Source organism: Salvelinus sp. IW2-2015, linkage group LG7, assembly GCF_002910315.2.
Source record: "Salvelinus sp. IW2-2015 linkage group LG7, ASM291031v2, whole genome shotgun sequence".
NCBI lineage: Eukaryota > Metazoa > Chordata > Actinopteri > Salmoniformes > Salmonidae > Salvelinus > Salvelinus sp. IW2-2015.
The window spans coordinates 27,149,541-27,174,564 of NC_036847.1; the positions used below are offsets into that span (position 1 = coordinate 27,149,541).

The 25,024-nt window shown below is 42.4% G+C and overlaps 1 protein-coding gene across 1 annotated transcript in view; it reads left to right on the top strand.

Annotated features, from left to right (window-relative positions):
* Positions 1 to 1,931: 1,931 nt before the first annotated feature.
* LOC111966744 (protein diaphanous homolog 1) overlaps positions 1,932 to 25,024 on the top strand; it is a 45,956-nt gene continuing 22,863 nt past the window's right edge. The window contains exons 1-10 of the mRNA XM_023991644.2: positions 1,932 to 2,171; positions 5,174 to 5,299; positions 5,755 to 5,829; positions 6,735 to 6,908; positions 7,518 to 7,681; positions 7,938 to 8,129; positions 8,530 to 9,127; positions 9,429 to 9,594; positions 22,504 to 22,615; positions 24,148 to 24,238. Of these exons, the coding sequence (XP_023847412.1) occupies positions 2,097 to 2,171; positions 5,174 to 5,299; positions 5,755 to 5,829; positions 6,735 to 6,908; positions 7,518 to 7,681; positions 7,938 to 8,129; positions 8,530 to 9,127; positions 9,429 to 9,594; positions 22,504 to 22,615; positions 24,148 to 24,238 (1,773 nt within the window). The 5' untranslated portion in view covers positions 1,932 to 2,096. The remainder of the gene's footprint in view (positions 2,172 to 5,173; positions 5,300 to 5,754; positions 5,830 to 6,734; positions 6,909 to 7,517; positions 7,682 to 7,937; positions 8,130 to 8,529; positions 9,128 to 9,428; positions 9,595 to 22,503; positions 22,616 to 24,147; positions 24,239 to 25,024) is intronic.

The window sequence follows — 25,024 nt, forward strand, 5'->3', positions numbered from 1 at the left end:
AACAGGTGTGCCTTGTTAAAAGTACATTTTTGGAATTTCTTTCCTTAATGCGTATGAGCCAATCAGTTGTGTTGTGACAAGGTAGGGTGTCATGCTCTGATCTGTTTCACCTGTGCTTGTCTCCACCCCCTCCAGGTGTCGCCCATCCTCCCCACTTATTCTCTGGGTATTTATACCTGTGTTTTCTGTCTCTTTGCCAGTTTGTCTTGTTTGTCAGGCTTACCAGTGTTTGTCCTGTCAGCTACTGTCTTTTCCCAGCCTCTCTCTTTCTCGTCCTCCTGGTTTTTGACCCTTACCTGTCCAGACCCTGTATCTGACCGCCTGACCACTGCCTGTCCCTGAGCCTGCCTGCCATCCAGTACCTTTGCTCCACCTCTGGATTATTGAACTCTGCCCGTCCCTGACCCTGAGCCTGCCTGCCGTCCTGTACTTTTGCTCCTACTCTGGATTATCGACCCCTGCTTGCCGTGACCTGTTTGCCTGCCTCTGTTACAATAAACATTGTTACTTCACAGTCTACACTTGGGTCTTACCTTGATACCTGACATAGGGCTGGTATACAGAAGATAGGGCTATCTAATATAAATGCAGCATGTAAAGTGTTGGTTCCATATTTCATGAAATTAAAGATCCCAGAAATGTTCCATACACACAAAGCTTATTTCTCTCATTTTGTGCACAAATGTTCAACATCCCTGTTAGCGAGCATTTGTCCTTTGTCTAGAAAATCAATCCACCTGACAGGTGTGGCATATCAAGAAGATGATTCAATAGCATGATCATCACACAGGTGCACCTTGTGCTGGGGACAATAAAATGTGCAGTTTTGTCCCACAACACAATGCCCCACACCATGTTTTGAGGGAGTGTGCAATTGGCATGCTGACTGCAGGAATGTCCACCAGAGCTGTTGCCAGAGAATTTTATCTTAATTTCTCTACCGTAAGCCACCGCCAATGTCATTTTGGAGAACTTGGCAGTACATCCAACCAGCCTCACAACCCCAGACCACGTGTCACGCGGGACTAGGTGGGTGCAGGAATCAGACGCAGAGAGTTCCACTGGGGTATAGTGCTCTTTACTAAGGCACACACAAAAATGAAGCCCAACAATACAGGGCGCAGAACATACAACTTGACAACCCAAAAACCACAAGGTGTCAAGTGTAAGAAAGAAAATTACACCTCAGCCTACAATGCACACACGTAACAAACTAAAGACAATCCCGCACAAAACAAGGGCGGGTCTACCTACTAAATATAGGGAAGCTATTAACCTAAAAAACAGAACACAGGTGAAACTAATAAGACAAAACAAACAGACAAATGAAAAAGGGATCGGTGGCGGCTAGTAGGACGGTGACGACGACCGCCGAGCACCGCCCGAACAGGTAGGGGAGTCAACTTCGGCGGAAGTCGTAACACCACGTGTAACCACGCCAGTCTAGGATCTCCACATCCAGCTTCTTCACCTACAGGATCATCTGAGACCAGCCACCCGGACAGCGGATGAAACTGAGGAGTATTTCTGTCTGTAATTATTTCCTTTTGTGAAAAAAAACTCATTCTGATTGGCTGCGCTCCTGCCCAGTCATGTAAAATCCATAGATTTGGGCCTAATGAATTTATTTAAATTGCTTCAGTAAAATCGTTATAAATTGTTGCATGCTGCGTTATATTTTTGTTCAGTATATATACTGTGTATATATATATACTGTATATATACTGAACAAAAATATAAACACAATATGCAACAATTTATACATATTTATCTCCTTAATAGGCCTAGTCTTTTAGACAAAACCACAACATTATGAAATAAAGACTACCGGGCAAAAACGAATTGCATGAGCATGTCACAACATGAACTGACTCAAGAACTGACACACCGTTTGTTGAGCGTTGTAGAAACTATAGAGACCAGAGAGATGCGAAATCTAATAGGTGGGTGGGGTATAGAGCCCGGTAAATCCCTTTTCTTCTCCTTTCCTCTTAGTTGGCTTTTTAAAGGAAGTGTTACTGTAAATTAGGTGAAACACTCCATGCATTCTAGACAGGAAAGTTTTGCTGAGATTTTCTTTTTAAACCCCGTACATTATGTTGCCACGGGCAGGGCCCAGGAACGAAAACCCCTCTTTGATAGACAGAAAAGGTTCAGTAGCTGTGCCACAGGTAAGATTATGACATTTCAGCCTCTGTAACTGAACAACATCCTCATTCCAAGCAATGACATTATGATTAACGCTGTTCGTTTCAATGAAAAGGCACATTCTCTGGTATTCCATTCTCTGTCTTGAACTGTTGATGACATGTTGACTGTCATGATTTGTATAACTGTATATCTGTTTAATGCCATTTAGCACACCCTTTTATCCAAAGCGACTTAGTCTTACGTGCATACATTTTATATGTTGGGGTGGTTGGGTCAATCAAACCCACTATCCTGGTGTTACAAGTGCCATGCTCTAACAACTGAGCTACAGAGGACCATAGAAATGGACCGTAGAAATAGTTGTTATTCAGTATTACTGTAATAGCATAGTCAGTAAGCTTCTATACTAACAATGAAACAAGCTGTGAGGAAGTTGTGTGGGTACTTTCCTCTGGGCATTCTACTTCCTTCATTCCAGACATGCAGATCTTCTATTCTGTCACTAAAGAGGAACTAAGATTCTCACAAATCTAAATATAAAATGTTTGATACAAAGACAAATGAAGATGTTTTTTTTCCTGTTGTGACACATTCGTTTGACAGGTGCTTGTGTTAGTTGTTAGTTGTTCTCAGTTGCTTAGCTCAGTTTTGCGGTTAACATGTCTTAGGGGTATGATATTTGTGCGTCTGTAACTTTCTCACTAATCATTATTCACGATTGAAAGAAATGAGGGCCCCCAAAGCTTGTGGGCCCTCCTGCCTTGTGGGGGCTGTGACGTGTGTTCTACGCCAGTGGTTGTTCTATGCAAAGTGAAGCTTTCTGTGCATTCAGAACACTAGCTATCATTTATGGGCATTCAGAACACTAGCTATCATTTATGGGCATTCAGAACACTAGCTATCATTTATGGGCATTCAGAACGACTAGCTATATTTATGGCATTTCAGAACACTAGCTATCATTTATGGGCATTCAGAAACACTAGCTATCATTTTTGGGCATTACGGAACACTAGCTATCATTTATGGGCATTCGAACACTAGCTATCATTTATGGGGCATTCGGAACACTAGCTATCATTTATGGGCATTCGGAACACACTAGCTATCATTTATGGCCATTCGGAACACTAGCTATCATTTATGGGCATTCGAAACACTAGCTATCATTTATGGGCATTCGGATCACTAGCTATCATTTATGTGCCTTCGAACACTAGCTATCATTTATGGGCATTCGGAACACTAGCTATCATTTATGGGCATTCGGAACACTAGCTATAATTTATGTGCCTTCGGACACTAGCTATCATTTGTGTGCCTTCGGAAACCTAGCTATCATTTGTGTGCCTTCGGATCACTAGCTATCATTTGTGCTTTCGGATCACTAGCTATCATTTATGTGCCTTCGGAACACTAGCTATCATTTGTGTGCCTTCGGAACACTAGCTATCATTTATGTGCCTTCGGAACACTAGCTATCATTTATGGGCATTCAGGAACACTAGCTATCATTTATGGGCATTCGGAACACTAGCTATCATTTATGGGCATTGGGAACACTAGCTATCATTTATGGGCATTCGGTCACTAGCTATCATTTATGTGCCTTCGGAACACTAGCTATCATTTATGGGCATTCGGAACACTAGCTATCATTTATGGGCATTCGAACACTAGCTATAATTTATGTGCCTTCGGAACACTAGCTATCATTTGTGTGCCTTCGGACACTAGCTATCATTTGTGTGCCTTCGGATCACTAGCTATCATTTGTGTGCCTTCGGATCACTAGCTATCATTTATGTGCCTTCGGAACACTAGCTATCATTTGTGTCCTTCGGAACACTAGCTATCATTTATGTGCCTTCGGAACACTGCTATCATTTATGGCATTCAGAACACTAGCTATCATTTGTGCCTTCGGAACACTAGCTATCATTTATGGGCATTCGAAACACTAGCTATCATTTATGGGCATTCAGAACCTAGCTATCATTTATGGGCATTCGCAACCACTAGCTATTATTTATGGGCATTCAGAACACTAGCATCAATTTATGTGCCTTCGGAACACTAGCTATCATTTATGGGCATTCAGAACACTAGCTATCATTTATGGAATTCAGAACACTAGCTATCATTTATGGGCATTCAGAACACTAGCTATCATTTATGGGCATTCGGACTAGCTATCATTTATGGGCATTCGGAACACTAGCTATCATTTATGGGCATTCAGAACACTAGCTACATTTATGGGCATTCAGAACACTAGCTATCATTTATGTGCCTTCGGAACACTAGCTATCATTTATGGGCATTCAGAACACTAGCTATCATTTATGGGCATTCAGAACACTAGCTATCATTTATGGGCATTCAGAACACTAGCTATCATTTATGGGCATTCAGAACACTAGCTATCATTTATGGGCATCGGAACACTAGCTATCATTTATGTGCCTTCGGAACACTAGCTATCATTTATGGGCATTCGGAACACTAGCTATCATTTATGGGCATTCGGAACTCTAGCTATCATTTATGGCATTCGGAAACTAGCTATCATTTATGTGCCTTTGGAACACTAGCTATCATTTATGGGCATTCGGAACTCTAGCTATCATTTATGTGCCTTCAGAACACTAGCTATCATTTATGGGCATTCGGAACACTAGCTATCATTTATGGGCATTCGGAACACTAGCTATAATTTATGTGCCTTCGCAATCACTAGCTATCATTTGTGTGCCTTCGGAACACTAGCTATCATTTATGTGCATTCGGATCACTAGCTATCATTTATGTGCCTTCGGATCACTAGCTATCATTTATGTGCCTTCGGATCACTAGCTATCATTTATGTGCCTTCGGAACACTAGCTATCATTTGTGTGCCTTCGGAACATTAGCTATCATTTGTGTGCCTTCAGAACACTAGCTATCATTTCGGTGCATTCGGAACACTAGCTACAATTTATATGCATTGCTCATCTGTGATCATTGTCCTCCTGGTTCAGCTGAGCAACGAGATGCAGCTGAGCATCATGATGAAGGTGAAGAGTGGGGAGCTGACCATCGATGACGCCCTGAACCAGGCCAGGAGGAGCAACCAGGAGCAGCTAAAGCAAAGCCTGGCCACAGAGGTATTGTTATGTAGTCTGGCCCCAGATCTATTTGTGTTATTTTGCCAAGGCCCAGTATTACAATACCTCCACAACAATGTGTTTGTGTCGTCTTGCCAACTCCTATGGTCATTGTCACGCATTGGCCTCAAGAGTTGGCAAGACAGCATAAAGAGATCTGGGACCAGGCTATAGGTATTATACTACTGGGTCTTGAATTCAGCACAGGAAACCATGGCAACAACAAGGCCTGACTGTTACCTTGGACGGTCTGTGCACACGCATAATGGACTTTATCTACGCACGACACAGTACTTGTCATGCATGTTATTCTGTCATTCACTATACATTTTTAAGTTATGGGGTTCCACTGTCCTGTCCACCAACGTAGAACTGGATGTTTCTGATCACTCTTTGATGTGTTCATAACATTTAGTCCTGCATCATTGTCATTGGTGTATTGATCTTCATTGCAGGAACAGCAAGCCTCCCAGTACAACTTCAGTGTTTACAAGTACAACCGCTACAGGTGGCAGAAGCGCATTCTTCAGGCGAGTCAGATATGGGTACCCTTTTGACATTGGGTTAGTTGTTATCACAACTCGTATTTACAGTTTTTCCCAACTGTTAACACACGTTTGCTGAAACTACATCTCAGGTACTCTAAATACAAAACACAAAACAGTTAGCCAATTTCCCCTAACCCCACTGACATCTTGCAAAATGAAACACAGAAATCAAAATCATGTACTTCCTGCTCAAAATGAAACTCTGCATACAAATGAGACAAACACACATCAAATGAATCTAATGTAGTGACAAACGAGATCACACTGTGACATATTCAAAACACTACTTTCAGAACCTTTTTCAGTCTAAAGACTAATATTTTGTTAAATTGTTTGTGTGTACTCAAACAAGAAAGGACCACAAATGCAAGATGCGGGCTATGGTTGATAAGCTCACTCTGATGTTGTGGAAGATGGCAGGGTTTTCAATAATCTGTTATATTTCCCGCAGTCTTCACCCTCCACCTCTCTCTGCTAAGTTTGAGTTTAGCTTGTTGAACAGTGTTGCTTTTCATTTGCACACAAGGGATTTTAGCTGTGAAGGTTGTGCCAAAGGTAGAGAATTGCCAAATGTTTGTTATAGTCTCAGTGTAAAGCAAAACATGTGCAAGTAGTATTGCAGATTTGGTGTTGCTTCTGGTAAATTAGTTACAGGTTTGGGTCATTGTGCCTCATGGGCCAGTTTTAGTGTGTAAATAATTGGGAAAAACTGTAAATAGGTCTTACAACTTCCATTACAGTAAGTAAACAGCAACTCCTGAGTTGTGATAACAATACTGTACAATGCAAGCCTGTAGTGTGCTGGTACATACTGTCCATGTCATGCATCATTGAGTAAAAGCAGTGATAATCTCAGAATAATGTGTATCTCTATACTGTATGTTTAGATTGACTTCAACACTAAAATGGTGTGCAGCATAGAGAAAGGCATCGTAAAGCGGCAGCTGCCGTTCCTGTGTGTTAAGAGCTGCGATGACGGAGTTGGGGCCAAGTTCTCTATATCTTTCAGAGGAAGACATGACTATGAGCTGGAGGCCACCTCACTGGAGGACAAACACAAGGTAAGAGAGTCGTCCCTGCCCCTAACCCTATGAGCTGGAGGAAACCTCATTGGAGGACAAACGCAAGGTAAGAGAGTCGCCCCTGCCCCTAACCCTATGAGCTGGAGGACACCTCACTGGAGGACAAACGCAAGGTAAGAGAGTCGTCCGTAACCCTATGAGCTGGAGGCCACCTCACTGGAGGACAAATGCAAGGTAAGAGAGTCGTCCGTAACCCTATGAGCTGGAGGCCACCTCACTGGAGGACAAAAACAAGGTAAGAGAGTCGTCCCTAACCCTATGAGCTGGAGGCCACCTCACTGGAGGACAAAAACAAGGTAAGAGAGTCGTCCCTAACCCTAACCCTATGAGCTGGAGGCAGCCTCACTGGAGGACAAACACAAGGTAAAAGAGTCATCCCTAACCTGTAATAGAGGTGGACAGCAGCCTGGTTTGTGTATAGGCATAGGAGATGTGAGAGATTTCAATCAATTCCCCTAATTGGTTAACAGCGGGCCATTCATTCTTTAAATAAAGTTTGAAGACATTTTGAGGACTTTATATTTTCAATTGACACGTACGATTTTTGATTGAGACTTCTTCACACTGATGTTGTGTTTTGTTGTGTAGATAATGCAGCTTGTAAACAAGATAATCTACAGAAACATCTACAGCCATCCAGTGGAGGGCAGTGAAGACATGTGTGTGCATCCCCTGCTTCCAGCACCAAAGAGCCTCAGGGAGGGCCTGCTGTTCCTGCAGAGAGGTGGATTGGCATCGTTTAAATGGGTGAAGTATGTTTGTGTTCTATACTAGACTACTTCTACTACTACTACTACTACTATTACAACAACAACAACTACTACAACAAGAACATCAACTACTACTACTACTATTACTACTACTACTATTACAACTACAACTACTACTACTATTACAATTACTACTACTACTACTGCACAGTGTTTTTACAAAGTTTGGAAGAGTCCTGCATTGACTATAAGTTGTTTACTATCTACATCATGATGTGATCTACACTTGTGTTGTTAGGTACGAGGCTCACCTTCATCCTGGCCAGCTGACCCTGCTGCCCATCAGCCACCGGGGGGTAGGTGCAGATGGGGACATGGTCATTTTGTCATCCTTGCCAGTTGTCATTCATTTCTCAGACGGGGACGCGAGTGTAGAGAAACCGCGCAGCTGTGACACCTTCACTCTTTTGACTCACAAGAATGAGTATCAGTGAGTGACCATGTAAAACCCATTCTGAGACTAGGGTGGTAGATGTTTAGGATGAGAGAAGCGAGTATAAGGAATTTAGGTTATGTGTTCTTGTAGTCATTTGTTTTGTCAATGAAACATTTTCAAATGTTAGTTAATCTACATATCTAAATACAGCAACAATGTTGTAACTTTTTAACAGAATCATACATTATTCTGAAGCATATCTGAACAGTTGAGGATTGCTACTACCAACACACCATTCTCATCACTGTATGCATTGTATAAACACACCATAAGCACTTCTATTTGACAACATCTAATACCATACATTTAGATTTCAATTGTTTGCTCAGTGATTGCCATTGTTTGTTTACTGCCAATAGAGGAAGTTAAGATGAGTGATGTTGATGTATTGCAGGTTCCAGGTACCTGTGACAGAACTTTCCAAAAGCACAGAAGCCATCCAGAAGGAGAGGGATGCTTGGGTCCAGGCCATAGATAAGCTATGCCTGAACTGGAAACGCACGTCTCAGTCGGAGCACTTCTATGAGGAAAACAGGGCTTTAAGAATCTATGACAATGTCAAAGACATTCTGGAGGAGAACAAGTCCACTGACGGACAAGGCCTCCAAGGAACAGATCTTGTCTCCAGTGCAGATAATCTATCGGCTGGAAAAAAGATTGAGAGTAAACCTCCAACCTCGCCTCTCCCAATACCCTGCAGCCCTGTGAAGTTACTAATGAATGTCCCCTTCCCTAGTCCTGTCCTTTCCCCTGCACCTGCCCTTGATTCTGTGCCTGGTCTTGCACTTGTTCCTGGTTTTGTCCCTGTCCCTGTCCTGGCACCAGTCCTTGATCCTGTCCATGTCCCTGCCACTGTCCCTGTACCCATTCCCTCAATGGTGCCAGCTCCCCCCTTCATTCCTATGCCTCCTCCATTGCCCTTTAAGCCCAGTAGAAAACCCCTAACAGAGCGGACCAGGGCCTTCCACTGGGATGAGGTTGGTTCAGATAAGGTACTACTATGGTTTTATTTATCCCTCTTTATTACATTTGGAACCATGTAATATAGTCGTGCACATTGTCAATTATGTTATATTATGGTATATCGCCTTATATGACGCTACACTTGAGTCCAATCCGTGAGAAGGTTTAGTCTGATAGTTTGCAATAAGGAATTACCTAAATTCCACTTCTTCATTTCCTTGAGGACTGTAGGGAATTATTCTCTACAGTGTCTCCGTAGCTTCCTGGATCATTGCATTTCATAGAGAATCCAGTTTGTCTTTGTGGTGATTGTGATTGGTCTCTTGGCAGATAGAGAAATCATGCTGGACACGGGGAAACGCTGGGAACATTGAAATTGACACTTCACGCTTGTATGAGCAATTTGCAGTTCAAGATTTGGGAACATTTGGTGGGATCACCGAGCCCAGCATTAACCTTCACATCATGCTCAACACGAAGGTTGCTCACAACTTTAGTAAGTAGCTTTACAATGACTTGTATGGAAGTTTGAGGTGATAGGCCTATATGCTTTCACAACTATATGCTCTATTTTCTGGCCATTTTTTCCCCTGGTTGTACACAACTTATTTTTCAAGTTTTATTGTCATGTGCACAAGTACAGTGAAATGCCTTTCTTGCGAGCTGTTTCCCAAAAATGCAGCAATCAATATCAGTAATACTATAAAATAAAGTAAAGTAGAACAAAAACACATGAGAAATGGAAATGAGAAAAACACGAGAACGTAAGTAAGCTATATACAGGATCAGTTCCAGGGTCAGTTCCAATACCATATTTACAATGTGCAGGGATATTGGAGTGGTGGCGGGGGTAAATATGTATAGGGGTAAGGTGACTAGCCATTAGGATATACTGTATGATAAACAGAGTAGCTGCAGCGTATCTGATGATTTTTTGTGAGTGTGTGTGTAGAGTCAGTATGAATGTGTGTTATGTGTGTGTGTGAGCAAATGAAGGGTGTGTGTGTGTGTGTTGGAGTGTGAGTGTATGAGTGTGTAGAGTCCTGTGAGTGTGCATAGAGACTGCAAAAATACAAATAAAATATAAGGGTCAATGCTGATAGTCCATGTAGACATTTTGTTAGCTATTTACCAGTCTTATGGCTTGGGGATTGAAGCTGTTTAGGAGCCAGTTGGTGTCAGACTTGATGCTCCGGTACCGCTTGCCAAACAGAAGCAGAGAGAACAGTGTGGCTCGGTTGGGCGGGGTCTTTTCACACCGCCTGATATAGAGGTCTTGGATGGCAGGGAGCTCAGCCCCAGCGATGTACTGGGCTGTCCGCACCACCCTCTGTAGGGTTATGCGTTCGAGGGCGGTGCAGTTGCCATACCAAGCAGTGATGCAGCCAGTCAAGATGCTCTCAATGGTGCAGCTGTAGAACTTTTAGAGGATTTGAGGGCCCATATCAAATCTTTTCAATCTCATGAGGCAGAAGAGGCGCTGTCATGCCTTATTCACAACTGTGTGCGTGTGTGTGTGTGTGGAACATTTGAATTATTTTGTGATTTGGACACCAAGTAACTCTCATCGTGCCCGTGATCAAGCCTACCACTGTCGTGTCATCAGCACACTGGATGATGGTGTTGGAGTCATGCGTGGTCACGCAGCCGTGGGTGAATAGGGAGTACAGGACAGGACTGCACACACCCCTGTGAGGCCCCACGTGTTGCGTGTCTGCATGGTTGAGGTGATGTTACCTATCCTCACCACCTGGGGTCGGCCCGTCAGGAAGTCCAGAATCCACTTGCAGAGGCAGGTGTTCAGTCCCAGGGTCCCAAGGTTGAAGCTGAGCTTGGAGGGGACTACGGTTTTGAACGCTGAGCTGTAGTCTATGAACAGCATTCTCACATAGGTATTCTTATCAGATCCATCAACATTATTTTCTCGCTGATAACAGATTTGTTTGAAAATACACGCAGTGCTTGATTACTGCAGTTGAGTTGTAAAAAATAAGTAACACCTTTTTGCAACCACCAGATGGTAGTACTTAATAGCAAACTCTATGAGCTTTACATCAGTGTACTGACTCATTCTCCATCTAATCTCAATACCACATGTATTTGCTTGAGAAAAGATGCAAAAAATGTTGTACAGTAGCTACATAACGAGACACAAGAAATAACCAACATTGAAGGATTAGGTTGAACATTGAAGCATTGGAATAGAATTAATGCTTTGAGACATTAAGACAATTTTTTTTTTTTTTTTTTTGCATTTTATTATTTTACCAGAAGCTCTTATCTAGAACGATTTACAGTAGTGAGTGCATACATTTTCGGATAACCATCCTTGAAGAATAATGCTGCTAGTTTCAGTGTAGATACAGATATGGGTTGTCCTCCCCTGTGAACTGCACTGCATGTCTACAGGGGGCAGTCTGAGTCTATCAGAACCTTGGTAAAGCCATAGAAATAGAATGAATAGAACGAGCTTGGACCCGCTAATCCTGGCAATTAAATGGGGGACGCCCATTCTATACATTCTATTTCTATGGGTAAAGCTTCCATCTTTTTTCTTCTTCACTTAATGGCTTTGACTGCTGTTCAGTTGAGCATCAATTTTTTTTATTTTTTTTTATTTAACCTTTATTTAACTAGGCAAGTCAGTTAAGAACAAATTCTCATTTACAATGACGGCCTACCCCGGCCAAACCCTAACCTGGAAAACTCTGGGCTAATTGTACGCCGCCCTATGGGACTCCCAATCACGGCCAGTTGTGATACAGCCTGGAATCGAACCAGGGTCTGTAATAACGCCTCTAGCACTGAGATGCAGTGTCTCGCTGCACCACTTGGGACAAATTATATGACTTGGCGTAGCTCAAGGCAACCTAAGACCAATGGATAAAGTGTGTGCATGTGGCGTGTGAGAATGAGGAAGAAATATTTTAGAGTTCTCTTCTCGCAGGTCTTCAAAGTGACACAGAAAGAGTGAAGTGATACACGTGTGGTGCAGCAGAGAGGGTTGTTAAATGGCATCAGTACAAGTGTGCAGGCTGGCAACACAATTAGAGTATGCATGGCCATGAATTATGGATGGAGTCCTGTGCGACAGTTGCTCTGAGCGTCTGTCATAGGATAGAACAGGATAGGATACACTCCAAGTGTGCTCCTCTCCTTTCTGTGCCCTGGAAAGTTGTGCTCTGACTAGGCAGCCCCATGTGGTTCAGTTGGTAGAGCATGGTGTGTGCCATGCCAGGGCTGTATGTTTGATGTTCACTGGGGAGCAGTGCGAGAATGTACGCATTAACTACTGTAAGTCGCTCTGGATAAGAGTGTCTGCTAAAATGGTGTAAATGTAAGGCACTGTGATTGGTGACTACCTCCTGTGGGCAACTCCAGGTGGTGCATCTCTCTGCCGCCAGCATGAGAGAGGGAAAAGGGTGCTACACACACACACACACACACACACACACACACACACACACACACACACACACACACACACACACACACACACACACACACACACACAAAGATTATGCTTGCTTTAGATGAGCTCTGCATGCTCATCAGCAGGATCTCTGCTAACTATCTGTTATCTATTATTTTCCTGTTGCGCATGGACAGTGACAGTATTTTCTCTATTTATCCAAGGAGCTATAGCTAATATTGTCACTAGATACATACAGTATGACTTCTATTAGTGTATTGTAAATTACAATAAATCATTTAGATAAATAATTCATGGTTATTATTATACCTAGTTATTACAGTATAACGGTTATGTTCTGCGTTTGCAATCATAACACTCTTATCCTTAATGACAAAGTGCTTATGCATATAGCTTACAGTTTTACATTCAAACAGATGGATATGAACTATCTATATCCAGGTGGCGGTATTATGATGAGATTAAGAGCATTTTCCCTTCTAGCAGTGAGCTTATATGTGTTCTCTGTGGGCTATAGCCTGTCTCTATGCCACAGGCAGGCTGCATGACAACACGTAGATAAGTGCAGGGGAGTAGGGGAGGCATGCAGGATGGTAGATAAGTGCAGGGGAGGCATGCAGGATGGTAGATAAGTGCAAGGGAGGCATGCAGGATGGTAGATAAGTGCAGGGGAGCAGGGGAGGCATGCAGGATGGTAGATGAGTTGCAGGGAGCAGGGGAGCATGCAGGATGGTAGATAAGTGCAGGGGAGGAGGGAGGCATGCAGGAGGTAGATAAGTGCAGGGAGCATGCAGGATGGTAGATAAGTGCAGGGAGGCATGCAGGATGGTAGATAAGTGCAGGGGAGCAGGGAGGCATGCAGGATGGTAGATAAGTGCAAGGGAGGCATGCAGGATGGTAGATAAGTGCAGGGGAGGCATGCAGGATGGTAGATAAGTGCAGGGGAGCAGGGGAGGCATGGCAGGATGGTAGATAAGTGCAGGGAGGCATGCAGGATGGTAAGAGAGTGCAGGGGAGCAGGGAGGCATGCAGGAGGTAGATGAGTGCAGGGGGGCATGCAGGATGGTAGATAAGTGCAGGGGAGCAGGGGAGGCATGCAGGATGGTAGATGAGTGCAGGGAGCAGGGGAGGCATGCAGGATGGTAGATAAGTGCAGGGGAGCAGGGGAGGCATGCAGGATGGTAGATACGTGCAGGGGAGCAGGGGAGGCATGCAGGATGGTAGAAATGAGTGCAGGGGAGCAGGGGAGGCATGCAGGATGGTAGATAAGTGCAGGGGAGGCATCAGGATGGTAGATAAGTGCAGGGAGGCCATGCAGGATGGTAGATAAGTGCAGGGGAGGCCTGCAGGATGGTAGATAAGTGCAGGGAGCAATGCAAGGATGGTAGATAAGTGCAGGGGAGGCATGCAGGATGGTAAGATAAGTGCAGGGAGGCATGCAGGATGGTAGATAAGTGCAGGGGAGGCATGCAGATGGTAGATAAGTGCAGGGGAGCAGGGGACATGCAGGATGGTAGATAAGTGCAGGGGAGCAGGGAGGCATGCAGGATGGTAGATAAGTGCAGGGAGGCTGAGGATGGTAATAAGTGCAGGGGAGGCATGCAGGATGGTAGATAAGTGCAGGGGAGGCATGCAGGATGGTAAGATAAGTGCAGGGGAGGCATGCAGGATGGTAAATAATTGCAGGGGAGGCATGCAGGATGGTAGATAAGTGCAGGGAGCGGGAGCATGCAGGATGGTAGATAAGTGCAGGGAGCAGGGGAGGCATGCAGGATGGTAAATAAGTGAAGGGAGGCAGGGAGGCATGCAGGAGTGTAGATAAGTGCAGGGAGCGGGGGAGGCATGCAGGATGGTAGATAAGTGCAGGGGAGCATGCAGATGGTAGATAAGTGCAGGGGAGGCATGCAGGATGGTAGATAAGTGCAGAGGCATGCAGGAAGATGATAGGGAGCAGGGAGGCATGCAGGATGGTAGATGAGTGCAGGGGAGGCATGCAGGATGGTAGATGAGTGGCAGGGGAGGCATGCAGGATGGTAGATGAGTGCAGGGGAGCAGGGGAGGCATGCAGATGTAGATAAGTGCAGGGAGCAGCAGGATGGTAGATTAGTGCAGGGGAGGCATGCAGGATGGTAGATAAGTGCAGGGGAGGAGGAGGCATGCAGATGGTAGATAAGTGCAGGGGAGCATGCAGGATGGTAGATAATGCAGGGAGCATGCAGGATGGTAGATAAGTGCAGGGGAGCAGGAGCATGCAGGATGGTAGATAAGTGCAGGGGAGCAGGGGAGGCATGCAGGATGGAGATAAGTGCAGGGAGCAGGGGAGGCATGCAGGATGGTAGATGAGTGCAGGGGAGCAGGGAGGCATGCAGATGGTGAGATAAGTGCAGGGAGCAGGGGAGGCATGCAGGATGGTAGATAAGTGCAAGGGAGCAGGGGAGGCATGCAGGATGGTAGATAAGTGCAGGGGAGCAGGGGAGGCATGCAGGATGGTAGAATACGTGCAAGGAGCAGGGGAGGCATGCAGGGATGGTAGATAAGTGCAGGGAGCAGGGGAGGCATGGCGATGGTAGATAAGTGCAGGGGACAGGGGAGGCATGCAGGATGTAGATAAAGTGCAGGGGAGCAGGGGAGCATGCAGGATGGTAGATAAGTGCAGGGGAGCAGGGAGGCATGCAGGATGGTAGATAAGTGCAGGGGAGCAGGGGAGGCATGCAGGATGGTAGATAAGTGCAGGGGACAGGGGCATGCAGGATGGTAGATAAGTGCAGGGGAGGCATGCAGGATGGTAGATGAGTGCAGGGGAGCAGGGGAGGCATGCAGGATGGTAGATAAGTGCAGGGGAGGCATGCAGGATGGTAGATAAGTGCAGGGGAGGCATGCAGGATGGTAGATAAGTGCAGGGGAGCAGGGGAGGCATGCAGGATGGTCATGGACAGGTGCTTATGGTGTTGTGTTTGTCTTCATTCCTTCAAGAAAATATCTGAACCCTGAGAGGAGATAAACAGAACAGAATTACTTATTGTGGGTCTAATACTATGTAGTCAACCACTGCTCAGGTCATGACTCACTCTTTTTCCAGGTATTACCGACGAAACACACTGTGTTGGACTAAATTGATTAGAATAATATTGAATATCAAAGAGTGAAGCACATTCTATATAGCTAGTTACAAATGTAGGATCTTAATTTGATCACCCTGTTGCAGGAGAACTTTCCTGCAATGCAGGACATTTTAAACTTGTAGTGTATTTCAGTTTTAAAAAGGCTTCTGGAGTTTGTAATTTCCACTTTGAAATTTCAGACTTGATTTTTCCTTATGAAAATGTTCAATTTATTATAATACACATAATATATCACATGTCATGTTGCTGCAGGATTATTTTCCTGCTGTAGCAAACTGGCTCAAATTAAGATCCTATATCTGTAGCAGAAGAAGATTACGCCAGTTGGATTTGCTCAATCCTTTTATCTGTTTGATAGCTTAGAAGACTGCAATTATCAGTTTTCTAAGACGAGCAAAAAAGACTAGTTAACCTCATAGTATTAATACATTACTTGTTTCACACAGAGAGGAAAACATCAGCAAAGTCTCACATTCAAATACCCCACTCAGTTTTAAGAGGAAACATTTTATTGTGCACTGTGTAGTGCCATCCCAGAGCTTGCCCTTCTTGTACTTTTAAACATGTGCTTAATTAATATGGTGATTGATTCGACACGAGAGCTCCCTAGTATGCTCTTATGTTAGCATGTCTAATCAAGGTTGTGTTGAGAGCTCTATCCAGTGTCTCATTGAGGACTGAGGGTGTTCCCCAAATGGCACCTTATTCCCGACAGCCCTATGAACCCTGGTCAAAAGTAATGCACTATGTAGGGAATAGGGTGCCATTTGGGATGCACAGTCAGAAATGACTGGATTAGCAATTAAAAGTACACCTGTGGTTCACTCTGCCTCCTGTGTGATACACTCTACATTTCTGTATCCTAATTTGTTAGGATAAAAAAAAAGTTTGGCCAAGAGCAAATTAACAAGCAAAATGGTCTGTTTCTAGAACTTTCTGCCAAAGCGAAGGCTAGGCAGCAGCATAGCAACATCAGGTAATTACTTGAACACTTAATCTTTAATAGAACATCACCGCTCTTAAAGGCTTAGTGCAGTCAAAAATGTGATTTTATTGTTAAAAAGAAATATATATATTTCTACGCTATGAAGTTGCAATAATACTGTGGAATTGTGAAAATGATGATAATGCCCTTAGTTTAAGAACCGTTTGAAAAGACCGCCTTTTTTTGGTGGGATGGAGTTTTGGCCTGCTTGGTGACATCAAAAATGGCTATTTTCTAAGGAACTATATATTATTTATAATGAGTGATACCTGGAGAACATCGGACCTCTCTGAAATGAAAATAAATGGCCCTCCCTTCAGTAAAATATATTTTTTTACCTGACCCTCCCTGAACGTTTGAAAAAAACAAAAACAAGTGACACTCTCCTGAACCCTAAATAAAAATGAACACATAAAGTGCATAGCAGAGAACATGCCTACCGTTTACCCTCACTCATAGAACAGACCAGTGCCTTAGATATGCAGTTTTAGAAACTGTTCTTGGTTTTGTAAGCATTACATGGCAAAGTAGCCAGAAGGTTGTAGAGTCGCAGAACACTGCAGACAAGGGTAGGGGTGAAAATATCTCTATTTTAATAAAACCACTGCATTAATCTTATTTGCGGTTCAAGAAAAAAATGGCCTTTTATAAACGCATTTCATGCAATTTTACATAATTTTACCTGACTGGAGACAACTAGAATCTTTTGTAATACCACAGTAGGGCATGACAACAAATGAGCGCATGCTGCAGCACCGGAGTGGTTTTGATTTCTATACAGGGTATGGGTAAAAAAGAGGATAGTCTAAGTTTAAGCTTCTGTGTTTCATAATTTTCCTTCAATTCACAAGAGGCTGAATGTATCTCACTGGAGAAAGCATCTGAGCGAGTGAAACAGCGCCCTTCTGTGTCTGTATGTGTAGGCCATCTATCTGATGCTGTCTGGTCCAAAAGAGTATGACATTGTTGCCGCCCATAGTATTGAATGCAAGGAAGCCAGTGGGCATTTGGCCTCTCTTGATAAAAAAGTACAAAATAATAGCCAATCAGCATTGAGCTAAACTGAGTGAGCTCAACTCTGAATGATCCTGGGGCACCAAAAAAAAGTGTCAAGGGAAGCCCGTTTGGATTTGGCGTCACTTCTATGAAAATCGTATTGAGAGCATACGTCATTGACAGAAACAACTTGAATTGTTGCATCTTATTGTGTTGTTGTCTTCCTGTGGCTAGCTAGCTAAAATTGGCCTTTTCCTAAATTAGTCATGGATGGAGATAGGTATTTGGTCTTGTGGTTTTACTTAATTCTCCGTACTGGCCAATGATTGTATCTGCGATACTGATCCAACCATTAATTCATACATTGTGCCCCTGGCCTGAGATGATGGAAGTTCAATATGTGTCTAGATGTAGACGGCTAACGTTAACTAGCTAAAGTTGCCCATGAAAGGAAGTTAGGCTAGCGAACAACTATTTAGCCAGGTAGCCTAGGACAACAAAAAATAAAAGTGTGTACTGTCAGACAAAGTCATAGACCGTTTCGTCAACATGAAAGAGAGGAGGATGGCATTGGTGTTTCTCTACAAGTAGGGTGAGTCAACATGTTTTTTCTACTTGCACAAACACGCACGCAAACACACCATCATATTTAGCTTATGTTGATTGGACTAAATCGTTTTTGGCATCTTTTAGTTGTCACTGTATTAGACTAAGCATCGGTGATTTTATGATGTTTAAATGTTGAAGTTTAAATGGTGCTGGAATAGTGGAGGCAGCTCTTGTTTTCTTTGCGACTTGCGGGAACTCTCCGTGGTTCTATATCAATAGTTGTTTAGTGGTCCGAAAATGTCGGAAACATTAACTTACTTGACCGTTCTGTAGGTTAACTGTTTGTTACATGCAATATACTTTGTGGACATCACCTAGCAGAGGTTGCTCTCTGGTTGAATTTAGTCTGCTACATTTACATTTACATTTAAGTCATTTAGCAGACGCTCTTATCCAGAGCGACTTACAAATTGCTACTGTGTCTTCTTATTGTCTCGGCCTTTGGGCCTATACATCATGGTCGCAAGGCATATGGACTAACAGGTTATAGAGCAAACAACGCAATTATCACAGCACAGGTTGTAATATGGCTTTTTTTTACCCATGCAACACTACTGTTTGATTCCATGATATTGTTGTTAAAAAATACATTTGTGTTGACTGTAATTTTTTTAATGTATTTCATTTTTTATTTAACCTTTATTTAACTAGGCAAGTCAGTTAAGAACAAATTCTTATATACAATGACGGCCTATCCCGGGCCAAATTGTGCGCCGCCCTATGGGAATCCCAATCACGGCCGGATGAGATACAGCGTGGATTATGGCATGGGAGTACAAGAGCATCTGCTAGACTAAATTAACAAACTAAGCACTAACTGAATGTACTAACTGTAAGTCACTCTGGATAAGACTGTCTGCTAAATGACTCAAATGTCAAATGTAAAAATGTAGGCATGCATAGCTCACCGCATGATCCTCAAACCAAAGACTGGCCAAACTCGGGTTTCTAAAAGTGAATTCAAAGGCAGTGTAGAATGACTGTATAGCCTAATATGCCATTTTTCATTTCATTATTATATAATTCTAAGTGATTTATTTTTGAAAATGTCATTATATACAGCATAAATGCTAAATTTATAGGCATATTGTTGAAGTGATGTTGTTGATGTGTTGTTGAAATCCTGAGCGATCCTGCCAGCCTGTAATGTGTCACAAATGCTTCACAATTTATTTCTTAAATGGCAAGCTATAGCCTTGAAATAATAATAATATAGCCTAAATAATACATTTTTGTTCCTTAGCTAGCTTGCTCCTGACTGATTTAGTGTTAGTATGTTTTTTAATAGCCTGTTGAAATGAACATCAATTGATAGTGACAGAATCACACATTACTTCCCAAGCAAAGTACATTTTTGTCTCCTTGGCTATAGAGGGTTGTAGCGCAGCCTCTGAATGTCATGTAGAGAAACCAAAGATATCCCATATGCATCAGAGTCACGTCTTTCCCCTGCATATAACAGCTTGTTTCTAGTATAAAGCATTGCGGACTAAAGCTTCGATATAGATCACTTTATATAATCAGGTCCATAATTTTTATGCTAACAAGAGGTAGGCCTATGCTTTTAGCCATTTTCTTTAACAAAAGCCACAATTCCCTCATATACGCTCTCAATTCGAGCCCTGGTTTTAACACACAAAGCCCTTCACTGACACAGAGATATTTAAGTAGTGTATGGTGACTGAAGGAATTGACTGACAAAGTATATGGATAGTAAACTATCATTTCATCTGTCAAACAGGTAGGCTTACCTCTTATTTTTTGAATAGGAAAAAATAGGCTCCAACGCAAAGCCCTCTTGTTGTTAGTAGCCTAAAGTCAAATTAAAATGAAGACTGTTTACTTTAATTAGCCTACTTTCAGCACCCATGCACTGTCTATCTCCGTGTCTGCCACTTCATAGTAATGTGAGTTATGTAAATTACTCGAATATGGAGTTTTGTGAGTTTACATACACGTTAGCCAAATACAGTTGACGTTGGAAGTTTACATACACTTAGGTTGGAGACATTAAAACTAGTTTTTCAACCACTCCACAAATTTCTTGTTAACAAACTATAGTTTTGGCAAGTCGGTTAGGACATCTACTTTGTGCATGACACAAGTAATTTATCCAAAAATTGTTTACAGACAAATTACTTCACTTATAATTCACTGTATCACAATTCCAGGGGTTCAGAAGTTTAAATACACTAAGTTGACTGTGCCTTTAAACAGCTTGTAAAATTCCAGAAAATGATGTCATGGCTTTAGAAGCTTCTGATAGGCTAATTGACATAATTTGAGTAAATTGGAGGTGTACCTGTGGATGTATTTCAAGGCCTACCTTCAAACTCAGTGCCTCTTTGCTTGGCATCATGGGAAAATCAAAAGAAATCAGCCCAGACCTCAGAAAAAAATTGTGGACCTCCACAAGTCTGGTTCATCCTTGGGAGCAATTTCCAAACACCTGAAGGTACCACGTTCATCTGTACAAACAATAGTACGCACTTATAAACATCATGGGACCATGCAGCCATCATACCGCTCAGGAAGGAGACGCGTTCTCTCTCCTAGAGATTAACGTACTTTGGTGCGAAAAGTGCAAATCAATCCCAGAACAACAGCAAAGGACCTTGTGAAGATGCTGGATGAAACAGGAACAAAAGTATCTCCACAGTAAAACGAGTCCTATATCGATATAACCTGATACCCCGCTCAGCAAGGAAGAAGCCACTGCTCCAAAACTGCCATAAAAAAAGCCAGACTACGGTTTGTAACTGCACATGGGGACAAAGATCGTACTTTTTGGAGAAATGTCCTCTGGTCTGATGAAACAAAAATGGAACTGTTCGGCCATAATGACCATCGTAATGTTTGGAGGAAAAAGGGGGAGGCTTGCAAGCCGAAGAACACCATCCCAACCGTGAAGCATGGGGGTGGCAGCATCATGTTGTGGGGTTGCTTTGCTGCAGGAGGGACTGGTGCACTTCACAAAATAGATGGCATCATGAGTCAGGAAAATTATGTGGATATATTGAAGCAACATCTCAAGACATAAGTCAGGAAGTTAAAGCTTTGTCGCAAATGGGTCTTCCAAATGCATACATTTTCATACTTTTTTTCGTACTGGTCCCCCGTGGGACATTTACCCTGTTACCTTGTCATCACTGGATGTCGTATATCAGGATGATTTTGACACATTTTGTCATGTTAATTGTTACACAGACACTGACATTTGAATAGAAAATAACTGTAGTCTTGATGTGGCAAGATTAGAAATATCAGTCTTGTCACATTACATCCAAGGTAAATAAAAACATCAAGGGTCGTGACTGACTACCCACTATACCTGTACTTCTCACCTGTACCTGTACTTCTCAACACTCACTCAACACAAATTTTCTATAATATATAATTTATGCCATCTAGCAGACTCAAAGTGACTTACAGTCATGCGTGCATAACTTTTGAACGTATAGGTGTTCCTGGGAATTTAACCCACTATCCTGCTGTTGTAAGCACCATGCTCTACCAGCTGAGCAACAGAGGACCACCATTTTCTTATTAAACATAATATAAGAAAATGGTGGTCCAAGGGAACATAATTAACATGGAGGAAAGGAAAGTAAAAAGGACGGAAGAGAATAGAATATATTTGTGGCGTGGTGTTTAAAATGACCTTGTAATGTAGGAAATACTTAAACATTATTTCTCCTTCTAGATGAGACCTCTTGCTTTGGCCCAGAGCAGAGCAGAATGATCAATACATAAAGAAGCAGAGTGCAGTGAGCACCCCGCACACCCCTGTCAGATTGGGGCTTTTTAATTAACTGACGGTCGACCTATTAAATTAATACGAGGAGAATAGCATAGAATCTAGCTGCATATTACTTCTAAAACCTTGAACTGGGTGTTACTCAATCAGTGGATGAATCCATCTCTGACTGCATATCACAATAATTCCTTACAATATTTAATTTGAAAGTGTTTTAGCGTGATAGTGTAGTACTAATGAATTGTTTTTCTCCCAGCTCCTGCAGCATACACAGAGGTTGTTAGGTAAAACAAACTCCCATCAGTTTGGATTTGATAGAATACAAATGAGTGCACCCCAAAGGCACTTGAGAGAGATAATTAATCCAAGCACCTTTTGTCTTCAATTATTTCATTTCAAGTTGCAGGTACAGGAAAAAGAGTATCTCCCTGTCAAGAGTAAAACCATTCATGTGACGTTTTTGAGTGAGCGTGTTGATTTTGTTTTCCTGATTATTCCTCCAGATATTTTCCTCAAAAGTTTCCATGTGCAGCCAGGAGAACTAAAGGACAAACTGTTCTTGGTTAATGAGGGTGAGGGAGGCTTCTCTGATGAACAGATCACTTCCCTGAGGAGGTAAGAAGGGATTACACATTCATGTTGCAGATTAATCTCGAATTTGGATACAACTGCAGTTGCCTGCATTGAGAAGAAAACAGATTCAGACTTGATGCAGGATTTTATCAAGTCCGATGCAGGGCAGCAGTATAACTTGTAAGATTTTACATGGTACATACACAAGACCAGTAAGGGGACAGGTTGGTAAAACATTAGGTTGTGTAAGAACAAGTGTTACGAGTGCAGGGTACATACAGGGATCATACATACAGGAATAAACCCAATGAAGCCTATGAGACATGGCAAGTGAAGTCACTGCCAGTTCATGTGAGTAAGAGAGACAGAAGTAGTAGTCTCTATAGAGTTTGCTCTAATACTAAAGAGCAGATGCCAGAACCTTTTACCAGAGCAGACAACTAATAAAACTTTCATTGGTGAGGTATTTGAGGAGATAGACACTATTGAGTTACTCTCAGGGGTATAACACTGAAAGCTGGGTAAAATGCTTGCCTCCGTCTCTACAGTTTACTCAGTGCTTTCTTTCGGTGAGGTGCTGACCTGATCAAAGAACGGTGATCTAATGTACCTCATAGAGGATTATATTTATTCTATGAAAACGTAATATATATTTTAATGTGGCATCGCGTGGGCATCAGGAATACAATCTTTGATAGAAACCACTCCCCACAGGGCCTGCAATATTAATGCCATGCGGCTATAGCTCTATAGCTCTATAGCTCTAATCCAGCGCCACATCCCAGGGCTCATGAAAAAGTGAATGTCTGGTTTGTAGTTGAAATATACTCAGATGACAGAGGACGGGAGAAAAAGAGATTCCATTTGGGTTCAAACTCAGTGCAAGTGAATGAATGGATGGCCGTGGCTGGCATCAACAGTCCTGCTGCTTCATAGGAGCTGACGGAGGCCATCAGAGCTACTTGGCTTTTAATCACTCCCCTTTCTCCGGGTCACTGGAAATCAGCCTAGCATTATGGCTTTCTCAGAGAAAGCTAGAGAAAGGGGGAATGGCATTGCATGATCCTAAATGGGACCCTGACCTATTTCCTTTATAGAGCATTACCTGGCTACCACTACTTGGTGCCATTTTGGATGAAGCCCAGATTGTGTGTCTTATGAAAAAGTGTTTGTTGTATTTCACTTCATTTATGCATTGTAACTGAAAAGGTGACTCCTTTTATTCAATTACCAAAGCCTCAGTGCCATTCAGACTATGTAGACAACTGATCAGTGCTATACTGACTGACTGAGGGAGGCATTATATTTAGCCTGACTTATTATTAGACATTGAGGAGGAATGAAATGTCACACCGTATCGATAAGATGTCAGCTACTGTTTGGATCTGCAGCAAAGCAGAGCAGATCCACTCAACCCTAACATTGCTTATTGACTCTTATGACACAATCAAGAGGGAAAAATGACAAACTGGGATTTATGTTGTGATTTATGTTTAACAAAGACATAAAAAATAACATAACAAAGACATAACGAAGACATACATTTAAATATGTTAAATATGTTTCCTTTATAGATATGTACCTACCTCAGACGATGTGGAAATGTATAAATCTTACAAGGGGTCTGTGTCAGAGCTGCATGTTGTGGACCAGTACATGATGGAGGTAAGTATCTTAGCATGCCACTCTTTCCAAGACTATGGTAATGCCTTACCATACCTACTTATCACAGATGTCCTAGATAAACCTTAATGTTTGCCAATTTTGATTTTGTTTACATAAATTAGAAGAAGCTCTTACCGTCCATGTGCTGTGCATGCTTCATGAATGGATGACCAATTAAAGTAATTAAAAACACCTTGTGAATTGTAATGAGGGGATGTGATGTATCTACAAAATAAACCACATTTTTGAATTCCTGAAAAGGGTTAGTTCACCCAAATTACATAATGACACATTGATTTACTTACCCTGTAAGCAGTCTATGGACAATGTATGACAGCAATCCATGCTTTGGTCTACTTACCCTGGCACTGTTTCCACATGCTAACGTTTTAGCATTTGTTGCACAAATCCCATTCATGTCATGGGACTGATATTAGTATTTTTCATGCATCACGTTCAAATCATCCAAAAGTATATTACATTTATTGTGAAACTAAGTCACTTAGAGATTATTTGAACATGATGTGCGAAAAATGCTAATATCGGTCCCATGACTAGAATGGGAATTGTGCCACAAATGCTAAAACGTTAGTAAGGAAACCAATATGTAATTTTGTTGAGCTATATCTTTAAAGTTTTTTCCAGGATGCTGATGTTATGTAATTTCTGCATCAATGATTTGCATGGTAATAATATGCATTTCATCCTCTATGATTCCTCTTCTCCTTATGGAGTTCTGCTGTATCCTTAGTCACCTTTATCCTCCTTCACACATACTGGATGATG